The sequence below is a fragment of the Lissotriton helveticus genome, chromosome 4_1 (genome assembly GCF_964261635.1).
Source record: "Lissotriton helveticus chromosome 4_1, aLisHel1.1, whole genome shotgun sequence".
In the NCBI taxonomy this organism is placed as follows: Eukaryota; Metazoa; Chordata; class Amphibia; order Caudata; family Salamandridae; genus Lissotriton; species Lissotriton helveticus.
In genome coordinates this window covers 833382361-833406616 of record NC_136063.1, presented here as the reverse complement: position 1 = coordinate 833406616, position 24256 = coordinate 833382361, and the positions used below count along the sequence as shown (strand labels likewise).

Genomic DNA, 24256 nt, shown 5'->3' with positions numbered 1-24256 from the left:
AGTTATCCTTGTGGCTCCGGACTGGGCACGAAGGTACTGGTATCCAGAGCTACTCAGTCTGTCAGTCGATCCCCCGGTTCGTCTGCCTCTTCAGGAGGACCTTCTGTCGCAGCGGCAGGGGACGGTCCTCCACCCGAACCTGTCCAGTCTCCACCTCCATGCTTGGAGATTGAGCGGCGACAGATGAGGCCATTTGACTTGCCTCCTGAAGTTTGTAACATCATTCTGGCAGCCAGGCGTCCCTCCACAAAGTCGGTATACCCCTGCAGGTGGAACAGATTTGTGGCATGGTGCACAGCAAAGGCTGTGGATCCCCTCAATGCCCCTCTTTCTGAAGTCCTTCTCTTCCTTCTTTCTCTTGCCCAGCAGGGCTCTGCTCTGGGCACTATCAAGGGCTACCTTTCTGCCCTTTCAGCCTTTCTCAGGCTGCCTGATCAACCTTCTTTGTTCAAGTCCCCTATTGTTAATAGATTTCTTAAGGGCCTCACACACACGTTTCCTCCTGTTCAGTTTGTGATGCCTCAGTGGGACTTGAACCTGGTTCTTACCTTTCTGATGTGCGCTCCCTTTGAGCCACTTCACAACTGTCCTCTTCACCTTCTGACCTTGAAGACTGCTTTCCTGGTTGCCATCACCTCTGCCAGGAGAGTGAGTGAGCTCCAGGCCCTTTCTTGTACCCCACCTTTCCTTTCTGTCCATCCGGACAAAGTGGTGCTGCGTACCAAACCTTCTTTCCTGCCCAAGATTGTCACGGCCTTCCACATCGGGCAGTCTATCACCTTGCCAACCTTCTTCCCGCCACCGCATCCCTCTAAAGAGGAAGAGCGGCTCCATCGTCTGGACCCAAAACGTGCGCTCTAATTCTACTTGGATCGCACACGCCAGTTCCGGGTGGATGACCAACTCTTTGTTGGTTATGTGGGCGCGAAGAAGGGGAAAGCGGTGCACAAGAGGACCATCTCCCGGTGGATCATCCTGTGTATCCAGGCATGCTACTCCTTGGCTAGGAAGGAGCCTCCTGCTGGATTGCGGGCTCATTCTACCCGAGCCACGGCGACTACCACTGCCCTGGGCCGGGGAGTGCCTTTACAAGACATCTGTCAGGCAGCTACGTGGGCGTCGCTGCACACGTTCGCAAGACACTACTGCCTGGACAGCCAAGTCCGGAGGGATGGCTTCTTTGGCCGTTCCGCCCTCCGGGACTTTCTGGTGTGATTTTGGTTCGCAGACCCACCACCGGGGTTGGTATTGCTGGGGTATCTATTCTAAGGTAAGGAATCTAATACTAACGTGTCTCTTTCAGATGCACAAGTGACTACTTGTGTAACGATATATCTGTAAGAGACATTAGTTAGTATTAGATTCCTTACCGACCCACCCATCCTCCCCGTTCTGCGAACCAATATCTAGGGTTAGGGTTGTCCCCTTTCAGGGCCCTAGTTTCAATGGCACCAGTGTTAGTTTTTAACATGGCTCTGCGTTTCTGGCGCGGAAAAGCTGTGTCTAAGAACTGACGTGAGCATGCGGAGGCGGCGTCTAAGTACTCCGACGACGTCATCACGGCGCCGACGACGGACGCGGAGCCGCAGACGACGCCTACCGACGCACAAGGGTACTGCTACGCAAAAATTTCCGGATCCAGTCTGACTTCTGGGGATATTCTAAGGTAAGGAATCTAATACTAACTAATGTCTCTTATCGTTACACGAATAGTAACTTGTGCATTGAGAAGCCCCAGCCCCGAGCAGCCCCTGCATCGAAGATCAGCCCTCCAGCTTCCACGAGATCTGCGTGGGGCCCTTCTGCTTGTTTGCTGCTCGACGCGTTGTCTGGTCACTTGCCGGCCGGCTAGTGACCTCCTAGACGACGATCCTTGAAATCTTCACTGCTGGTCTGGTTGCTCCAGACTGGCCCTTGCTCCCTTCCAAAAGAGGAGCACCCCGGACTCTCCTAGTCCGCACCAGACGCTTTTTCCACTCACCGCGTGGGTTGCCTTTGCCGAGGCCTGTTGACGCCGATTCCGGAACAGACACCGCCGACAGCGAGAGCCTGCGTGGGACAGCTCGTGCCTCCATCCTGGTCGTCGAAGACACCTCCTGGTCCACGTGGCTACAGAGTCAACCGTCCACTCTTCACCTGAACGCGACGACGACATCTGGTTCCACTCCATTCACTGGCTAGTGACTTTGAACATTGTCCCCTCTGCTTTCAGGTCTTCAGCTTTCCTGATCCACCCTTGGATCACACCGGACATCTTCCTCCTAGTCGCCTGCAGCATCTTTTCTTTCAGGCTCCATTGACTTCAACGCAGAAACCCGACACGACTTCGCACCTATGCACCCGCAGCCCGTGGGTGAGGTAACGAGAGCATTTTGGTGCTCAAGGGTAGCTTGACTCTCCTAGTGTCCAGATTCACAGTCGTTTTAGTCCTAACTAGTCAGGATTGTCCGTACTCACCTTTTTCTTGAACTGTACTGTCCATAGACGTTGTTACGCATCCCACGTGTGAGTTCACACTCTGCACCCGCGTCCCGTGGGCCTCCTATTACTTACCTAAAGTTAGGATAGCGTAGTCCCAGCGGTGCTGCAGCCTCTGGACAGCTCCATTTCTTCTATTGATTTCCTTAACCCATTTACTTAGTATATGGTTTGCCGTGCCCCCAGGGCACCATTGTAATTTTGTGCAACTTATCGTATTTTTCTTAAGAGATTGTCATGTGCTTAGCCCTCTGATCTCATAAAGAGTTCAGAGGTGTTTGTTATTCATAAATATATTATTTATTTTCATAACAAGCTGTGTGGTGTCCTTTCATCTGATATTCAAGGGGTTATATTGTGGTAAAACAGCTGGCTTCACATGCCAAAAGAGTTTAGCCTAAGACTGCTTTGTCCATGCTACCATTAGGATAGCTGGTCTATAAGGTTGACTTACAACCAATCACCATAAGGGTTGTTTGGACTGATACAAGGTGATCACTAGAACTAGTGAGCATCATATATCAGGCCAACTTCTCACAGACGCGTTTCAGTTGAGTTGGGGAAATCAACTCCTCTACGTGTTTCCTCCCATACCCTTGATTCCTCGGGTTCTGAGGAACATTCGCCAGGACCGGGCCCAAGTCATATTGGTCACCCCGGATTGGCCAAGAAGGGTGTGGTACATGGACCTTCTCCACCTCTCCTCTCACCCGCCGCTCCGTCTCCCTTTTAGGGCAGACCTCCTCTCTCAGATGGAGGGGCAAGTTTCACACCCCCACCTCCAGACATTACACCTTCATGCCTGGAGATTGAACGGGGCAACTTGAGTTCCTTTTCTCTCCCTCACGATGTGGTGGATGTCATTCTTTCTGCCAGGCGTGACTCCACTAAGTCCATCTATTCGTATAGGTGGTCTAAATTTGTCTCTTGGTGTAGGGAGAGGGATGTTGACCCTTTGAAGGCTCATTTGTCTGACATTTTGCAGTTTGCTCTTTCTCTGGCGCATTAAGGATTTGCTGTTGCCACGGTCAAGGGGTATCTTTCAGCCTTATCAGCATTTCTCTGTTTGCCGGATCAACCTTCTCTTTTTAAGTCTCCGGTGGTTTTAAGATTTTTGAAGGGTCTCACTAATAAGTTCCCTCCAGCTCCTTTTGTTGTTCCTCATTGGGATTTGAATCTTGTGTTAACCTATTTGATGGGTTCTCCCTTCGAACCCTTGCACAAGTGTCCCATGAGGCTTCTTTCTTTTAAAACGGTCTTCTTGGTTGCAATTACCTCGGCAAGGAGGGTAAGTGAGCTTCAAGCTCTTAGTTCCAAGCCCCCATTCTTGACCATTCATGCTGAAAGAATGGTTCTCAGGACCAGGGCTGCTTTTCTTCCTAAGGTGGTAACTCCCTTCCACCTAGGTCAATCCATTACCCTTCCTACCTTCTATCCTCCCCCACACCCTTCCAAGGAGGAGGAGAGGCTTCATCGCTTGGACCCAAAGAGAGCAGTTAGTTTCTATCTTGATAGGACTAAAGACTATCGTATTGACGATCAGCTCTTCGTGGGTTTTGCTGGCTGCAAGAAGGGCAGAGCGGTGCACAAGCGCACACTTTCCAGGTGGATAATCCTGTGCATCAAGATTTGCTACTCCCTGGCGGGTAAGGACCCTCCTGAGGGTATTAGAGCACATTCAACTAGAGCAAAGTCTGCTACTTCTGCATTGTCTAGAGGTGTTCCTGTTGAGGACATTTGCAGAGCCACGACTTGGGCCTCCCTCCACACTTTTGCGAAGCACTACTGCTTGGATACCGAGGTGAGGAGGGACGGCCACTTTGCGCGCTCTGTCCTCCAAGATTTCCGGGTGTAGCAGAGTGGACACCCTCCTACGGGAGTGGGGACTGCTGTGGGACTCTATTCACAAGGTGAGGAATCCACAAGGCAGATGTATCTATCAGAAGAACAAGTTACTTACCTTCGGTAACGCTTTTTCTGGTAGATACAGTATCTGCCTGTGGATTCCTCACATGCCCACCCGCCTCCCCGTTGTCCGCTCTGCTATACCTGGTTTTATGTATTTATATTTTCTGGTTTTTGATGCTCTTGCTACGCACTTTGTGTGTAGTTTTGATTTGTATGTACTGTGTACACTGTATATATGTATATTTACTGTCGTTGGTCCGTCCGGGTGCCTCGAAGGCACGGAAAAAAGGGCGGAACTGACGTCATCACGCCGACATGGGTCTAATAAGGAGTCGGTGACGTCAGACGGAGTCGCGCGCGATGCCGTGCTCCTATGACGTCGTCCACGCCGGCGTGCTACAAAGAAAAATTCCCAACGTTGCTGACGCAAGGGGGATATTCACAAGGTGAGGAATCCACAGGCAGATACTGTATCTACCAGAAAAAGCGGTACCGAAGGTAAGTAACTTGTTCATCTGCATTCCCTGAGGGGCCTGGATTAGAGGCTTTCTGAGCATCATATCCTTCCATGAGCTCGATCAGGTGCTTGAGGGTAGGGTTGGAACCCTGTATTAACCTTCTAGATGTGCACAAGTGCCTCAAATCTTGAAAGGTTAGGGTATCATATCTTGAAGGTGCCCTGGCAGGGTCACTTCCCACAGGGAGAGTCACACTAGGCTCTCCTGTGGTAGACATGATCTAGTGTGGTGTGGTGAGTGCACCTACCTACACTAAGTGTTTCCTACTAAACCTCTCTAGGAGTTGTAGTCAGGGTGTGCTAAGCCCTTTACTCTACAACAACTAAGTTCAGTAGAACTTGAGTAGTATACGACTTGTTATATGTACCTATAGGTACCTAATGTGATCTTTCAAATGATATCTTAAGATTACAATTGGTAAAACAACAGCAAGCTCTTATCCCAACCGCTGCACACCAATATGAGAAGTTGGCCTGGTATATGATGTTCACTATTCTAGTGAGCATCTTGCACCAGTCCAAACAACCCTTATGGTGATGGTTGTAAAGTCAACCTTATAGACCAGCTATCCTAGAGGTAGCATGGACAAAGCAGTCTTAGGCTAAAACTTCAGAGAGCATGTGAAGCAAGCTGTTTTACCATATGTAACCCCTTGAATACCAAATGAAAGGACACCACACAGGTTATATATAATATATGTATGTATTTAATACTAGCACAACCTCTCTGAACTCTTTATGAGGTCAGAGGACAAGGCCCATAACACGTTACTTAATTATCATACAATAAGTTGCACAATATACAGTAGAGCCCTAGGGGCACGTAAAACCATATACTAAAATAGTGGTATAAGTACCACGTCACGAAGACAGGATAGGCCTAGGGAATCGCTGGGGCTACGCTGAACTAACAAGAGTTAAGAAGCAGGAGGACCACGGGATGCGTGTGCAGTGTCTATTCACTCACGTGAGTTACCATAGGGAAACAATGGGAACGTAAGAGTTAGAAACTAGTTCTTTTAGGACAGTTCCGATGTACAAGGAGAAAGCCACTGAAAACTGGGACACTAGGATAGTCAATACCCACAGGAGCACCGAAGTGCCCGCGTTACCTCACCCACAGGAGCCGGGTGCATAGTGTAGGAGAGTGGGGTCTGCAATCCCATGGCCACCCCAGATTTTTGCTTTTTGCTTCACTGATTTACGACTTTCCCTGGCTGTGGGCCTGCTAATCAGACCCACAGCCTAGCTGTTCTCTCTCTAAATTACAACCATGTACCTTAGGTGCATTTTACCAATTGGTACTGGGCCACCTTATCAGTCCCTGTACAGCATACCTTAGGTATCCAGGGCATAGGTGTACCCAGGGCCTACCAGGGGTTGAAGCATGTATTATGCCACCCCTGGCTGGCCACCCAAACAGACACAACTGGCTGCACGACAGCTGGGGCAAGGTGGTGTAAACACCCTTTGCTTTAGATATAGTATTCCTATATCCAACCCTAAAATGGACACATATATTCCTATCAGTCACTCCTATGGCAGGCCTTATCAATCCTGAAGGCAGAGTGCTTGGAATTATGTGAGATGGTGCTCTGGCATGAGCTGAGCCCGTTTGCAGCTTGCGGAACCAAGTCCAAATAGCTGTTCCATGATAACGCTATACCATATACTCTTAAGTGCATTATAATCCTCGCGGTTAAATGCTAACTTTGGTATAGCATTATCAAAACATGTCGAGTAAGGTGTCATACGAATTGGAATACTAACCCCTCGCCAATTCTGGCGACGGGGTTAGCATTCCACCCTTCTAGAGGGACACGACATGTATGTAACTGTGAACCCCGGTTAAAGTCAGACATAGCCTCAGCTCCACAAAATGGATGCTGCCACCGAGACACAAGTCTGCCCCCCTGCTGCTGGGAGTCCTTCCAGCAACGGAGGCATGGACAAAGGGTTTCCTGTCAGGGGCGGTGCCAGCACCATCCCAGACAGGATTTTGTGTATTCCAGGTAGGCAGGGCTGAAAGGAAGGTGACTGCAAGTGGCACCCCGGTGCTCACTGTGCATATGCCGGCTCAAACCAGTTCCTGGGGCACACCAGCCCCTGAGCTGGGGAGAGACCGGACAAAGGAGATGGGTGTAACCACCCCCTCCTAGTCCCACCCATAGGGCAGGACTTAGTCGCGTGCCAGCCCCTTTTCTTAGTATAAAGGTAGGAGCAGGCCCCCTTCCCAAATTAGATAATCTTGAATCTTGAAACTACTTTCCACGAAAGGAACTCTTGACTCTTCTGAAGACTCTCCCTTGTGGCTAAGGAGTAGCCACCCTGCACCAGCAGGCACCATCGAAGCTCTAGCGGTTTGCTGTAAGTCCATCCTCCGGATCAAGACTGCCCAGCTCGACGAGACCCGGATTCCCTGCCATCTCTGACCTCTACCTACATCATCCAGCCCAGCTGAGATTCGTGGGTGTGACGAGACCCGTGGGACCGGCCATCTTCAAGACCTGCACGACGCTTCACCAGCACGGCCACCGAGAGACCCTCGAGTAAGTGCATTGGGGTTTGAGAAGCCCCAACCCTGAGCAGCTCCAGCACCGAAGTCCAGCCCCCCAGCATCCACGAGATCTGCGTGGGGCCCTTCTGCTCTTTGCTGCTCACCGCGTTGTCCGGCCACTTGCCTGCTGGCTTGTAGCCCTCCTGACGACGAACCACGACACCGCTGGTCTGGTTGCTCCAGACTGGCCCTAGCTCCCCTCCAACAGAGGAGCACCACGGACCCTCCTGGTCCACTCCAGACGCCATCTTGAGTCCACCGCGTGGGCTTGCCTTTGCCAAGGCTTGTTGCTCCAATCCTGGTTTCAGCAGCGCCGACAGCAGACACCTTCGTGGGACAGCTCGCCCCTCCATCCTGGTCGCCGACAACGCCTCCTGGTCCGAGAGACTGCAGAGCCCAGCGTCGCCCACTCACCTGGTCGAGGTGACTTCATCCGGTGCCACCTTGGTGCCCATCTGATCACTGGCTAGTGATCAAGAACTGAGTCCCCTCTGCTTTCAGGTCATCTTCAACTCCGATCCAGGCTTGGATCCCATCGAACTTCATCACTGGTCGCCTGCCAGCAACTTCTTCTTTCAGGCTCCATAGACTGTAACGAGGATTCCCGACGTCTTTTGAACCCTATGCAGCCGCAGCCCCTGGGCTAGGTAACTCGAGCATTTCGGTGCTCCAACGTAGGTTCACTATCTAAGTGTCCAGATCCTTTTTCGTTTTCAGCCTAACTAGTCGGATTCGTCCGATAACACTAACTTTACGAAATCTAGCATCCATAGACTTTGTCCCGCATCCCGCGTGAGAGTGCACACTCTGCACCCGATCTCCCTAGGCCTCCTGCTCCTAACCTTAGGGTTCAGTAGTGTAGTCCTAGCGATCCTGAAGCCTCTGGATCTTGTTACTTACCTGCTAGTATTTCGCATTCCACTTTTGTAGTATATGGTTTTTCGTGCCCCTCGGGCATTTGTGCAAATTGTGCAACTTAAAGTATTTTCGTAAGAGTTTTGTATTGTGCTTAGCTCCCTGACTCATAAAGAGTTCAGGGTAGAACTGTTATTAATAAATATCCTATATTTTTATAACAACTTGTGTGGTGTCCTTTCACTTGGTGTTCAAGGGGTATATGTGATGGTAAAACAGCTGGCTTAGCACGCCCTCTAGAGTTTAGCCTGAAGACTGCTCGTGTCCATGCTACTAGGATAGCTGGTCTGAAAGGTTGACTTACAACCAATCATCAATAAGGGTTGTTTGGTATGATACAAAGTGATCACTAGAATAGTGAGCACTATATATCAGGCCAACTTCTCACACATAGGTGTCAAGTTGTGTCGGGTTTCGTCGCTGATTCCTATGGAGACCTGTAAAAAGATGCTGTAGGCGACCAAGAGAGAAGTGTCCGGTTGGATCCAAGGGCGGATCGAGGATGAAGAGTACCTGAAAGCAGAGGGGACAGAGTCTGGGTCACTAGCCAGTGAACAGGAAGGAACCAGGAATTAACCAGGCGATGTCGCGAAGCAATCAGGTGATGTCGTGAAGCAATCAGGTGATGTCGTGTAGCTTGACTCTGCAGGCACGTGGACCAGGAGGCGTCGACGACGACCAGGAGCTGGATACGGACTGTCCCACGAAGGATCTTGCTGTTGGCAGCGTCTGCTTCCGGATTGGAGTCAACAGGCCTTGGCAAATGCAACCCACGCAGGAATCGAATATTCACTTCGAGTTAGACCAGCAAGGTCTATGCGGCTTCTCCTTTGCAGGGAAGCAGGGGCCCACCTGGAGCAACCAGGCAGGCGGTTTAGATTCAAAGGTTCGTCGTCACAGAGGCCACTAGCCAACGGGCAAGTAATCGGACAGACGCGTCGAGCACAAAAACACTAGCAGGCCCCACGCGGCACTCGTGGAGGGCTGTGCGTCGGTGCAGAAGGTACTCGGGGCTGGGGCTTCTCAATCCCCAATGCACAACTTCAAGGGTGCCTCAGAATCTGCACAAGTAGCAAAGAGCAGGTTATTCAAGATGGCCGGTCCCACGTCTCTCGTCGCCTCCACGGGTCTCAGCTTTGCTGTGGATCGGGGTCAAAGAAGTCTGGAAGTCTGGCTCTTGTCGGACTCTGTGCTCGGGCTCCGGTGGGAGCATCGACAAAGTAAACCGCAGATCGCTGAATGGTGCCTGTTTGCACAGGGTGGTCACTTCTTGACCACAAAGGAGATTCTTCAGTCTTCTAGTTGCAATAGAATGTCGATGGTCCAGAGTTTCGTTTCAAGTTTCAGTTCAGGATAAATCTAAAGTCTCTTGACTCAGCTCCTACCTATATACTAATCTGAGGGGCTGGGTTACCTGCTAGGTCCCTCCTATGGGTGGGACCAGGGAAGGGGGTGGTTACACCCCTTTCCCTTTGTCCAGTTTCGAGCTGGGGCTGGAGTGCCCCAACAACTGGTTTGAACCGGGCTATGCATGGGACACCTTGTGTGCCCCAGGCAGTGTCTCATTTCATTCAGCCCTCCCTGCCCCAATACACTATGGCCTGTCTGGGGTGGTGCTAGCACCTCCCAAGACAGGAAACCTATTGTCCAAGCCTCCCATGCTGGAAGGACTCCCAGCAGCAGGAGGTCAGACTTGTGTCTGTGGCAGCAGCATCCATTTTGTGACGCTGAGCCTCTGGTTAACTTTAACAGGGATTAACAGGAACAACATGTCTTCTCCCTCTAGAAGGGTGGAATGCTACCCCCATCGCCAGAACTGGCGAGGGGGTAGTATTCCAAAGCGTATGACACCTTACACAACATGTTTTGATAAAGCCAAACCAGAGTTAGCATTTAACCGCGAGGATTATAATGCACTTATGAGTATATGGTATGGCTATATCATAGAACAGCTATAAGGACATGGTTCCGAAAGCTGCAGACAGGCTCAGCTCATGCTAGAGCCTCATCTCACATAAAACCAAGCACTCTGCCTTCAGGATTGTTAAGGCCTGCCATAGGAGTGACTTATAGGCATATATGTGTCTATATATAAGGGTAGGTATAGGAATACTATACCTAAGCAAGGGGTGATTACACAACCTTGCCCCAGCTGAGTGATCAGCCAGTTGTGTCAGTTTGGATGGCCAGCCAGGGGTGGCATAAGATATGCTGCAGCCCCTGGTAGGCCTTGGGTGCACCTATGCCCTGGGTACCTATGGTACACTATACAGGGACTCACAAAAATGACCCATTTCCCAATTGGTATGTACCTAACGTATATGGTATGAATTTAGAGAGAACAGCTGGGCTGTGGGTCTGATTAGCAGGCCCACAGCCACATTAAGTCGAAAACCAGTAAAGCAAAAAGTGGGTTGACCATAGGAAAGCAGACCCTACTCTCCTACAATGCCTCAGTGAGACTTGAACCTTGTTCTAACTTATTTGATGTGCGCTCCCTTTGAGCCACTTCACAATTGGCCTCTCCGTCGTCCTACTCTTAAGACTGCATTCCTGGTTGCCATCACCTCTACAAGGAGGGTGCTCCTGGCTCTTTCTTCTAAGCCTCCTTTCCTTTCTCTCCATCCGGACAAAGTTGTTTTAAAAACACGTCCCTCTTTCCTGCCCAAGGTTGTTACAGCCTTCCACATCGGGCAGTCCATCACCTTGCCTTCCTTCTTTCCGCCTACGCATCCCTCGAAAGAGGAAGAGAGGCTCGACCGCCTGGACCCAAAACCTGCGCTCTCACTCTATCTGGATCGCACACGCCAGTTCCGGGTGGATGACCAGCTCTCTGGTGATTACGTGGGCGCTAAGAAGGGACGGGCGGTGCACAAATGAACCATCTCTCAATGGGTCGTTTTGTGCATAAAGGCTTGTTATTCTCGGGCTAAAAAGGAGCCTCCGGTGGGGCTGTGTGCCCACTCCACTCGGGCCACGGCGGCTACTACCGCCCTGGCTTGGGGAGTCCCCTTGCAGGACATCTGTCAGGCAGCTACGTGGGCCTCGCTGCACATGTTCGCTAGACACTACTGCCTGGACAGTCAAGTCCGGAGAGATGGCTTTTTCGGCCGTTCCGTTCTCCAGGACTTTCTGGTGTGATCTTGGTCCGCAGACTCACCACCCGGGTTGGTATTGCTGGGGTATCTATTCTAAGGTAAGGCATCTAACACTAACCTGTTTCTTTCAGATGCACAAGTTACTTACCTTCGGTAACAATATATCTGTAAGAAACAGTAGTTAGTGTTAGATTCTAGTTTCATGGCACCAGTGTCGGTTTTTATCATGGCTCTGCGTTTCTGGCGCGGAAAAGCTATGTATAAGAACTGATGTCAGTCCGCGAGTGCGGCGTCTAAGTACTCTGACATCATCACGACGCCGACGACTGACGCGGACGACGCCTACCAACGCGCAAGGGTACTGCTACGCAAAACTTTCCGGATCCAGTCTGATGCCTTGGGATATTCTAAGGTAAGGTATCTAACAATAACTACTGTTTCTTACAGATATATCGTTACTGAAGGTAAGTAACTTGTGCGTCAGCCATTGTCAGGAGTAAATTATCAACATTTGTCAGTATGTGAAAAGATTAGAGAAGTGTTGTTGAAAACCATTAAAACATGCAAGTTAGTAGGTCTGCACAGACTCAAAAGGGCATTATAACCTTCGAACTATTGCTTACCAATACCTTCAGTATGTAGATCTGCAGAAACATGGTGACATAAGGAGATTGCAAGTATTCAAACACTACTATGGTATGAGCCCTGGCATAATTAGAGAGGCTATATCACAGCTCTTATATACTGAGATTGCTGGCAAATGTGTTGCCGCACTACATGGCACCAAAGGGACAAGTGGTCTTTGTTACAGGACAAGTAGATTTATGAAGCAACCTGCCCCCATGGGCAAGAGATATTTTATTAAATTCCACACCCCTGCATAAGTAACTTGTTCCTTTTGAAGAATTTGTGAGTTTATTTATGGGTGAATCATCCAAGGTAATAGGGTATCCATCCTTAACCTATAAACGTCTATAGGGACACCTGTGTGCCAAGCAATAACGGTTTTGTTGAAGTTGAAATTGTTTATCTATAGAGATTTTTTTCTGCTAGTGTCAGTGATGTATGCACAAAGTATACTTTATTTTTATTTGTATTGGTTTCATAGGCCACACCATTATATGAACTTGCCAGTGCAGTTCAAACCAAAATCAAGCGGCAAGTTCGAAGGTGCAATAGTTGCTCATACAGAAAAGTGTGGCAGTCTCCGGATTCAACTTATTGGTGAAGCTTTCAACACGTGACTTTAATTTTAAAAATACTGCTGCCCTGTCGTCAATCTAAATTATTAAACTAATGCTAATTATTTTTCATGTCACTTTGTAAACACTACAGTATTGTTAAGATTAACTTTACTTGATAAGATAATCAAGGAGCTTTTGCTTACACGATGTAGCTTGTTAAAAAGCTAAATTTGTATTTTGCAATGAATTTTGAATTAATGTTATCATGTTTCTGTATTTCAATTTTGCACTTTTGTTGTTTCAAGGAAACCTATATTCCTATATTTTTCTTGTATATATTTAAATATGCATTTTTGTAACCAGTGTTTTCAACGAAAAGTAGTTTTTTAAATACATATTGTCATAAAGAAAATAATGTTAAATAAATCCTGCTGTACAACACACACTTATAGACTGTTAAATGAGTTTTCTTACCTTCGGAGTAAATCGTTTTCTTTGGTGATTATCTTCACATAAAGTGCTCTCTTTTCACCTCAGTTTTGATTAGAATGAATGCATCTTTCTGACCACATAATATTTACAACTATCCCTAGGTATCGGTCTGCATTTGAAAAATGTAATCCGTTTTCATGGTCTTGGCGAAATTAGAAGCAGAGGGGTGTGAGCTGAGGGTAGGTTTAGTTATGTGAAAGTGTGCCTAGAGAACTATGTGACGGCGTATTGAGAAGTAGGTGGAGGTAAAAGCAGGGAGTGTGTTTATGGGCCAGTGTGGTCAGGTACATGTTGGTATCTGAAAGAAACAGGTTAGTGTTAGATTCCTTACCTTAGAATATCCCCAGGCATCAGACTGGATCCGGAAAGATTTGCGTAGCAGTACCCCTCTGTGTCAGCGTCGTTGGCGCCGGCATGACGTCGTCGGAGTACTTAGACGCCGCCCTCGCGCGCTGACGTCAGTTCTTTTTTCCGCGCCGGCAAGAGCAGGTCCGGAAAAAGCAGTACCTTAGTCATTTTTTGACTAAACTTTTTCGATCCTTTTTGATCCTATGTCAAGTCTTTACGACTCTCGGTGCCGGTAGGGATGCACGGGTTTAAGCCCTGTACCGACTGCAACCGACTGATGTCGGTTACCGATCCCCACCGCCGGTGCCTCTATTGCTTGGGGCCGACCACGACGACCGGTCATGCCCCATCTGCCGGGCCTTGACGTCGAAGGCTAGGCGGGAGCGGTCCCTTAAGCGCCTCGAGCTCCGGCAGTCGGCCCCACGTTGCTCAAGGTCCCGGTCCAGGAGGGGTTCGAGGGACCGGTCGCGGGGCCACAGTCATCGAAGTTCGACGAGTTGACACCATTCGTCAGGCTCCAAGTCCTCAGGTAAGAGGCACAAGAAGTCGAAGAGACAACATCGCTCTTCCGACTCCCCCCGGCGCTCGAGAGATGCGGCCGGGGGTTCGGGCGACACCGGCTCCGCCTGAGCCGCAGGCGCCGCGGCCAGCTCCATACCCACAGGTCCCTGGGCTGAATGCGACACCGGAGGAGAACGAGTCCTTCCTTATGGCCATGAGGTCCCTCTCTTCTCCGTCGGGTCCCGCGGCCCCGGCACCGTCGGGTGCTTCGGCACTGGATCCGGATCCGGGTCGCCGCTGGTAGACCTTACAACCCCGCCAGCATCGACCCCCAGGGTGGCGCCGTCCCTGATCTCTTCCTCGGTCCGTGTCCGGCGTCGATCGACGCCTCATTCGATGCCGGCTGAGGAGTAATTCTTATTTGATCCGGCTCCATCCTTTGACCCTGAATTTCAGGAGATGAAGGACGAGGGGGGATTGGGAGGGGTCTGAGGACCCTCTGACACGGGAGTGTCAGTCATTTCAGGACTGGACAGACGATCTAGGGGAGGCCAGTGGTCTCGACACTTCACGGGACACTGGCTTTGTCTCCACTGCTACCGTAGCTACGGAGGAGGGGGCTGCTTATAGTGTGGTGCTGACGAGGGCGGCCAAGGCCTTGGCGCTTAAGCTCCCCGTCGCAACTGTGAGGTCTAACATCCTCACTGAGGTCCTTACACCACAGGTAAGCTCCCTGGAGCCTCTACTGCCGTTTAATGAGGCTCTCACGGACGTCCTGTTGGGCACCTGGTCCAGGCCCGCTACAGGTCCCCCCTGTAGATAGGAAAGTTGCCAGGCGCCACCGCCCAGCTCCGGGCGACCCTAGCTTCCTGTCCACCCACCCCACCCCGGGAGCCTGGTTATCCAGGCCTCTACTTCCCAATCCGCATTCCCGACTGCACCCCCAGATCGGGAATCCAAAAGGTATGAGCAGTTTGGCAAGAAACTGTTCTCCTCCCTCAGTTGTTGGTTGCGGTCCGTCAACACCGCTTGCCTTTTGGGCCATTACACCCACTGCCTGTGGGATACGGTTGCGGTTGTGCTGCCGGAGTGCCCGGAGGAGGCACGGGTGAAGCTCGCTCAAGCTCTCGCGGAGGGATGAGTCGCAGCGCGGTACTCCATTCGATGTGGGCTGAATACCACGGACTCACTGGGCAGGGCGATGTCAATGACGGTGGCGGTTTACCGCCACGCCTGGCTGAGGTCCGCTAACTTCTCGGCTGACGTACAGAACACACTCATGGACATGCCGTTTGATGGCAGCCACCTCTTTGGTGGCAAGGCAGATCATGTGCTTGAACGCTTCAAGGACTCCAGGGCTACAGCCAAGTCCTTGGGCCTCTCGGGCCAGCGTCAGCAGCAGTCTGCCTTTCATGGCCAAGGAAGGGGCTCCCCTTCACGTCTTACCAGCCATGGGCCGCAGTCTAATATCCAGCGCGGCGGCAGACGTGGTAACCGCCTTGGCGGTGCCAGGGGACAACGGCGAGGCCAGTCCACATCCACCCCGCAGCATCTGCCTCAAAGCCTTCCTAGTCCGAACTTTCTGGCCCATTCGACGCCAGTGGGGGGCAGGGTCCGCCATCACCTCCTCCACTGGCAAAACATCACATCGGACAGGTGGGTGCTGCAGATCGTCCGAAGGGGCTACTCCCTCCCCTTCGAGGCGACCCCTCCAGCCATGCCACCGCAGTACCACTGCGTGTCGGGGATCACTTGCAACTTCTGCAAGAGGAAGTATCGCCCTCTTGGCCAAGGGGGCCATCGAGCGCGTTCCTGGGCCAGAAGTAGGTTGTGGTTGCTATTCCCGTTACTTTCTGGTCCCAAGAAGGGCAAAGGGGGCCAACACCCTATCTTGGACCTGCGGAACGTCAACGGCTTTCTCCGGAAGGAGAAATTCAAGATGCTGACTTTGGCTCAGGTCTTAGCTGCCCTAGACCCCAGAGACTGTATGGTAGCGTTGGACTTGCAGGACGCCTATTTCCACATCCCCGTCCTGCTGGCCCACTGATGTTACCTGCGGTTCACGGTAGGCCATGAGCACTTCCAGTTCACCGTGCTCCCCTTTGGCCTTAGCAGCGCTCCACGGGTGTTCACGAAAGTGATGGCGGTGGTCGCAGCTCATCTGCGCAGGTTAGGGGTGTCAGTCTTCCCCCTACCTCGACAACTGGTTGTTGAAGGCGGGCTCGCCCCAGACAGTCGTCAGCCACCTCCAGACTACAACCGACATCCTGCACTTGCTGGGGTTTTCCATCAACGTGCCGAAGTCACACCTGTGTCCCTCTCAACAGCTTCTCTTCATTGGAGCGGTTCTGGATTCGGGGCAGTTTCGGGTTTATCCTCCCGAACAGCGGGTTCGGGATATTCCAGCTCTGATTCCGATCTTTCAGCCTTTATCCTGGGTCTCGGTCAGGTTGACGCTGCGGCTTCTGAGGCTGATGGCCTCCTGCATCCTTCTGGTGCATCACGCCAGGTGGCGTATGTGGGCTCTGCAGTGGGACCTGAAGTTTCCGTGGGCTCAGCATCAGTGAAACCTGTCCGACCATATCCTGATCTCGGAGGGCACTGTGAGACAGTTGCAGTGGTGGCTCACGGACCGCGATCGGGTCAACGGCAGATCCCTCTCCCTACCCCAACTGGAGCATGTAATTGTGATGGATGCGTCCCTCCTGGGTTGGGGGGGGCCACATGGGAGAGGCGGAGATCAGAGGCCTCTGGTCTCCGGCGGAGTCCCAGCTCTATATCAACCGTCTGGAGCTGCGGGCGATCCGTCTTGCACTGAAACCATTCCTCCCCTCTGTCCAGGGGAGTGTAGTGCAGGTATTCACGGACAATACCACCGTCATGCCATACTGCAACAAACAGGGCGGGGTGGGGTCGTGGACCCTGTGTCAGGAGGCTCTGCACCTCTGGCAATGGCTAGAACACCGGGCGTGGCCCTGGTGGTTCAATACCTGGCGGGTTCCCTAAACGCCAGGACGGACGAACTCAGCCTTCGGTGCATGATGGATCACGAATGGCGTCTGAACTCGGACGTGGCGCAAGGCCTCTTTCAGTTGTGGGGAGAGCCTTGGTTAGATCTATTTGCCACAGAAGAGAACGCGCAATGTCTTCAGCTCTGCGCTTTGGAATTTCCAATGCGGCACTCTCTTGGAGACGCTTTTTGTCGCGAGTGGAGCTGCGGTCTTTTGTTCGCCTTTCCGCCTATACCACTTCTGCCCAGAGTGCTGAAGAAGATCATAAGTATAAAGGTAAAACAATATCCCAAAAGGTATGAATGAAAAGGCAATTTATATTGCATGCGCAAGACATTACATAGATCAAAAGAAGGAGACAATTATTCAAATAAATTAGTTTTCAAAATTAATTTGTTATATTTTGATATTCAACAAGAGAGAAAAAACATTTTGTATGGAAATAATTATGTACATCACAGAATTGAATAATTCAAATGACAACCGAAAAGACTTGGTGCTCAATATATACAAGTGATATGTGGCGACGCAAGTGAAAAGGTGAACAGCGATGGACGGCGCAAGGTGAAATATTTACAGTGAATAGCTCAAAAATGTGACATAGAATCAGTGACTTTATATTGTACAGTTCGTGATTTCAATGGAGTCACAACGAGATGCGCCTATAGTTTGCGCTGTGGAGTCGACGACGTTTCGGTCCTTAGTCAATGTGGACCATCTTCAGGACGAGGTTGTCTCGTTTTGGGTGCTGTAGGGCAAGAGGGGACAGGATTAGGGTCCCTGAACTTAAATGGAGAGCAAGGGGAGAGGGAAGGGTAGGAGTGCAATGGTGGGTTGTAGGAAGGGGGAGTCTCTGGTTGGCGCAGTGCAACACTGGCGACAAGCAGGGCCTCTCTCTTCCTCGTCAGGGCTGAGGGTTACCTTCAAGACAACCTCTGCTTACCCTCTAGGTAGTGTGGCTTAAGCAGTCTTAGGCTAATCTCTGGGGCATGTAGGGTTAAACATTTGCAATATTACACCAACACCACCAACCCACCACACAATGACACCAAACTGTAGTTGTGAAAATATATCTCTTTATATAAATCTCAAGCAGGCTTGTAAATACAGTTGTCAAACTTTCAATAGCGGTTCCAGTTTACTTAGGTTCAAGTTGCCACAGTTCTTTCTTAGCAATAAGCAATCTTTTGGGCCTTCTGCCCAGGTTCCAGCAAGGTTCAGTGTCTTGTAGCGCCTCAATGCGCGTTCCGCTGTCTCCGCTCGCTTCAGAGAGGAGAACGGGCCCGGCCGGCTAAAGCTCACGCTTCCCGCGTGGGCCTCGTCGATCTGGCACAGTGCGAGCCTTGGTTTCAGGGGCGGCTCGCGCTGGGAAGCAGGGAGCGCGGTGCGAGCTCAGGACGTAGGACGCTCACACCGCGAGGTCAAAGAACACAGTACCTTGGCTTTCTGGTAAGTCTTGGAGCGGACGGCTGTCCGGGGGTCTGTCCCACGTCGCGTTGTCTTCCTGGAGGGTGCGGCGGCCTGCGAGTCTCCGCGCAGGTAACAGGGCACCCGGGAGGACGGTGCAGATGCGGGGCAGGATTCTCCGGAGTCCGGTTCACTCGCACTGAAGGGGAAAGCTGCAGGCAGGCGGGGCTGAGGGGGGTGCACTCCACGGAGCGCGGGGCACAATTCAGGCACGGCTCAGCAGCGAGTCACTTCCAGCTGCGGGGGCCAGGGGGGTCTCAGCGCCCAAGTCACGAGGGGCACAATCTTGGCAGTGCCGGTCTTTGCGGGGCAGCCTGTACCTCGGGGGTCACACAGGCGGCGATGCTTGGACCGGGCAGGTCCTCCCTTTCCGTTGCAAGGGCGGCTCAGCGCGGACAGTCACGGCGCTCGAACCAGCGCGGGGCTGATCCTTACTTTGCGGCTGGCACACGAACAGGCCACAGTCACGGTGGTCAGGGAAGGGGCACAGCTGCACAAATTGGTAGAGAGCGTGGCGGCAGGCACAGCGCTCTCAACTCTCCTTTTCCTTGGCGCTGTAGAGACGCACAGCACACGCCAGCAGCAGCTTTTCTTCAGAGGGGTAGCGCTCACTGTTCCTGGAGCGCTGGTCAGGGGGCAAGTTCACAGGCAAGCCCTTGGAGATCTTTCAGCAGAGTTTGGCACAAAGTTCAAATAAGCAAAAGTCTTTGGTAGTCTTTTCTTTCCTCTCCTTTGGCAGCAAGGCACCAGACACAGGCCAGAGTCAGCACTCCTCCTTGTAGTCCTTCCAGGTCCTTCTCTTCGGGCAGAGTTTCTCTTGTAGCACAAACAGGATCTAATTTACAAGGAGCAGGGCTCCTACTTTTATACCCAGTTTCTTTTGTTCTAGCAAGCCAGGGGGGCCTCTGCATAACTGCTCCAGTCTCTGAGTACTTGTTGTGGGTACTTATGACTTCTGTATTCAGTGTGAGGGCAGGCACATCAGCCGCTCCCCAGGGGGGCGGAGCCGGCATTGAGAGGGCAGGAGTGGCCTGAGTACTTTGTTTACAAGCTTCGGTCCTTCCTGGGCCAGGTGCAGGCTGAGTCATCAGTCGCTCCCCAGGAGGGCGGAGCCAGCATTGTGGTGGCAGGGGCACAGCCTGATGCATCATTCAGGGGAAACTCCCACCACCCATTAAGGGGTCCTCCTGCTAATCACTACCTGTCAACTCCCAGCCCTGTCACTCACACACACCAGACAGTCAGATCCACATCCAAGCAGAGGCGGGCTGAAATGGTTAGACCAGCAAATGCTAACTTTCTAAAAGTAGCATTTGCAAACACAGGATATTAAAATAAACTTTACTAAAAGAAGTATTTCATTATTCTGAGTTCAGGCATACTAAACACGAATTTCTACCATGTTCCCTGAGCCTGCTGGGATTATAGAGTGTAATAATTCCAGCAGCCCATCTGGCCTAGAAGGGAACAGGTAGCCTTACAATAGTGAAAAACGAATTTGGTAGTAATTCACTATTAGAACATGCCACACACATCAGGGCATGTTCTACCTTACACTACAATGCACCCTGCCCTCTGGCCTACCATAGGGGTGACTAATATGAAGGTTAAGGGAAGGTTTAGGGGCTGGCAAGTGTGTGCACTTGCCCAGCCAGGGTGACAGTACCAGACTGCACGCAGGTTCTGCAATGGCAGACCCTAGACACATTTTAAGGCTGCTTCTGTGGGTGGCGCAACCAGCGCTGCAGGCCCACTAGCAGTATTGGCATTCACAAGCCCTGGCACTCCTAGTGCACCTTACTAGGGACTAACAGTAAATCCAATGAACCAATCATGGACATCAATCACATGTACACTTTACAGTAGGGAGCACTTGCACTGCGGCACGGGTTGGCCGTGGCGCAGTGCCCTGAGTAGCAGACACCATCAAAACATTGGAGGCACAACAGCAAAAAGTGGAAGGGAAACTCACGCCAAGGTGCCAGGTCTAACACGTGTCCCCTCCAGCTGAAATGTGGGGAGAACTACCCTTCCCCAGGGAGTTCCTCATCACTAAGGCGGAAAAATCTGGACAGACCATCAGCGTTGGCGTGATCTGTGCCAGGGCGGTGTTCCACCGTGAAGTCCATACCCTGTAGGGAGATGGACCACCTCAACAGTTTTGGGTTCTCACCCCTCATTTGCATCAACCATCTGAGGGGCCTGTGGTCCGTCTGAACCCGGAAGTGAGACCCAAACAAGTAGGGTCTTAGCTTCTTCAGCGCCCAGACCACAGCAAATGCTTCTCGCTCTATTGCACTCCACCTACTTTCCCGTGGAAGTAACCTCCTACTGATGAAGGCTACGGGTTGGTCAAAGCCCTCCTCAGTCATCTGTGAGAGAACAGCCCCTACACCATGCTCTGAAGCGTCTGTTTGCACTATGAATTCCTTGGAGAAATCAGGAGCCAGGAGCACGGGCGCCGTGCACATGGCAGTCTTCAGGGTGTCAAAAGCCTTCTGACAGGTGTCAGTCCAAATCACATTCCTGGGCTGCTTCTTAGAAGTCAGTTCTGTCAAGGGGGTCACAATAGTGCCATAGCCCTTGACAAACCTCCTGTAATACCCAGTGAGCCCCAGGAAGGCTCTCACTGCTGTCTGGGTCTTGGGGGGTTCCCAAGCCAGGATGGTCTCAATTTTGGGTTGCAAGGGTGCCACCTTGCCACTCCCCACTTGGTGTCCCAAGTACACCACTGAACCCTGCCCAATCTGGCACTTGCTTGCCTTGATTGTGAGGCCTGCCTTGCGCAGCGCCATCAACACTTCCCAGAGGTGCCGCAGGTGTTCTGGCCAGGTGCCACTGAACACTGCGATGTCATCCAGGTAGGCGGCACTGAACTCATCCAGCCCGACCAACACCTGGTTGACCAACCTCTGAAAGGTGGCAGGGGCATTCTTCATCCCAAATGGCATAACCCGGAACTGGAAATGCCCATCTGGTGTGGAGAATGCTGACCTCTCCTTTGCCCCATCGGTCAAGGCGATCTGCCAGTACCCAGACGTTAAATCAAACGTGCTGAGGAACCGGGCAGCCCCTAGCCGATCAATGAGCTCATCAGCTCTGGGGATAGGGTGCGCGTCAGTCTTGGTGACTGAATTGAGTCCTCTGTAGTCCACACAGAACCGGAGTTCAGGTGTGGCTCCCGGCGCAGCAGCCTTTGGGACCAAGACCACGGGGCTGGACCAAGGACTGCTGGAAGACTCAACCACCCTAAGAGCAAGCATCTTGGAGACCTCCTCCTTGATGCAGGCCCGGACCCTGTCAGTTACCCTGTAAGCCTTATGCTTCACAGGTAAGCTGTCTCCTGTGTCCACATCATGGACGCACCAATCTGTGACACTAGGAACCAGGGAGAACAGGTCTGGAAACTGCCCCAGCAACTGGCGGCAGTCTTCCTGTTGCTCAGGGGTCAGGGTGGGTGAGAGGTTAACTCCATCCACTGACCCATCTTTCTCACAGGCCACTAAGAGGTCAGGAAGAGGCTCAGACTCCTCTTCCATTCCATCATCAGTGGCCAACAGCATGCCCACTTCGGACCTTTTCAAGTGGGGCTTGAGGCGGTTGACATGTAAGACCCTTAAAGGATTCCTGGGCGTCTTCATGTCCACCAAGTATGTCACTGAGCTCTTGCGCTCCACAACCTCAAATGGGCCTGTCCACTTATCCTGAAGTGCACAGGGTTCCACTGGGGCCAAGACATACACCTCCTGTCCAGGCTGAAGCTCTACCAGAGTGGCATTCTGGTCGTACCACCGCTTCATCTCCTCCTGGCTTGCTTCCAGATTTGCCTCAGCAAGTTGTCTGAAGCGCCTGGTTTGGTTTCTGAAGGCCAGCATGTAGCTATATACATTCTGGGGAGGTTTCCTGGGAGATTGCTCCCAGCCTTCCTTTACCAAACTCAGTGGTCCTCTCACGGGGTGGCCATACAGCAGCTCAAAGGGGCTGAACCCTAGAGACTTCTGTGGCACCTCGCGGTATGCAAAGAGCAGGCATGGTAAGAGGACGTCCCACTTACGCCTCATTGGACCTTCCAGGCCCATGATCATGCCCTTCAGGGTTCGGTTGAATCTTTCAACCAACCCATTTCCTTGTGGATGGTAAGGTGTGGTGAACTTGTAGGTTACACCACACTCTTGCCAAAGGGACTTCATATACTTGGATATAAAGTTGGTCCCCCTGTCGCTCACCACCTCTAGAGGGAACCCCACTCTGGAGAAAATTCCCATTAGTGCACGCCCCACCACGGGGGCCGTCACTGTCCTCAGAGGGATGGCTTCAGGGTACCGGGTGGCATGATCCACCAAGACCAGGATGAACCTGTTGCCCATGGCTGTCTTGGGGTCCAGAGGCCCAACAATATCAATACCCACTCGTTGGAATGGCGTACTGACCACAGGGAAGGGTTGGAGGGGAGCCTTGTTCTTCCCTCCGCTCTTCCCACTTGCCTGGCAAGTTGGACAGGTCCTACAATGAGCATCTGAGCTCTTGTGCATTTGGGGCCAGTAGAAGTGGGTGACAAGCCTGTCATAGGTCTTGTCCATCCCCAAATGTCCTGCTAAAGGCACATCATGAGCCAGTCCCAGTAGGAAGGCTCTGAACTTCTGGGGTACCACCAGCACACGGGCTGACCCAGGTTCAGCAGCCTTAGGCTCTGAGTACAGGAGGTCATTCTCCCAGTACACATAATGTGTTTTGGCCTGAACACCATTGGCCTGGTCTGCAGCCTGCTGCCGCATACCCACGAGAGAAGGGCATTCTTTCTGCTCCCTGCAGAATTCCTCCCTGGAGGGGCCTCCTTCTTGCTGCCAATGGGTCAGCTCAGGCAGGTCCCCCAGTTCGGCAATCTGTTCCCCAGTAGGCTCCAGGGCATCCCCCTCAAGGTCTGCTTCCTCCTGGACCGTGGGAACTTCAGGGGCCGGTTTCCCGCGCGCCCTGCGCCTTCTCCCTAAGGCCGGTTCCTGGGCCTCTCCGTCAGGCCCCAGGATCTCTTGATCACCCCTACTGGCTGCCATTGACCGGGTGGTCACGCACGCCCAGTCAGGTAGACCCACCATCTTCAGGTGAGTCGTCTTCTCCACCTTTTCCCAAGGGGAGTCCTCCAAGTCATTCCCTAGCAAACAGTCAACAGGCATGGCTTTCCTCACACAGACCTGCAGAGTACCAGAGACCCCCCCCCACTCGAAGGGAACTTGAGCCATCGGACACTGACTCTCTGAATTGTCAGCGTTGACAACCCTACAGTAGGCATGGGGTACAACCTGCTCTTGAGACACCAGGTGATGCCTCACTGCAGTCACACTGGCTCCAGTGTCTCTAAGAGCCTCAGCTTTCTTACCATTGATGGTAACCACCTGCCCATATTTTTTAGTGTTAGAGGGCAGGTAGCTTGTAGGGACCATCTCACTGTCTCCTAGTGAGACTAGGGTCATCTGAACAGGATCTCCACCCCCCGGGACCATCACTTCTTCTCCTAAGTGAACACTGGTCACTTGTCGGGGCGGAGCACCAGTGGGTGCTGGTTTTCCAAACAGGCGACACTTGGGGTCACTGGCTATGTGCCCCGGGTCACCACATTTGTAACAATTGAAGGGCCCCTTTGGAACAGGTCGACCTGTCGGGGCCCCATTCTGCTTAGGGGGGGGGGGAGGCTGAGAACCTTTCTGCTGGTCCCCTTGGGGATTACTTTGGGGGCCTTTTTGGAACCCTTTCTGTTTTCCCTTGTCCCCCCCACTCTTCTGCTG

At 52.0% G+C, this 24256-nt stretch overlaps 1 protein-coding gene across 2 annotated transcripts in view; it reads left to right on the top strand.

Annotated features, from left to right (window-relative positions):
• CEP192 (centrosomal protein 192) overlaps positions 1–13100 on the top strand; it is a 2224848-nt gene extending 2211748 nt beyond the window's left edge. For both annotated transcript variants that reach the window (XM_078687485.1, XM_078687486.1), the window contains exon 46: positions 12582–13100. In XM_078687485.1, the coding sequence (XP_078543611.1) occupies positions 12582–12717 (136 nt within the window). In that variant the 3' untranslated portion in view covers positions 12718–13100. The remainder of the gene's footprint in view (positions 1–12581) is intronic.
• The last annotated feature ends 11156 nt before the right edge of the window (positions 13101–24256 follow it).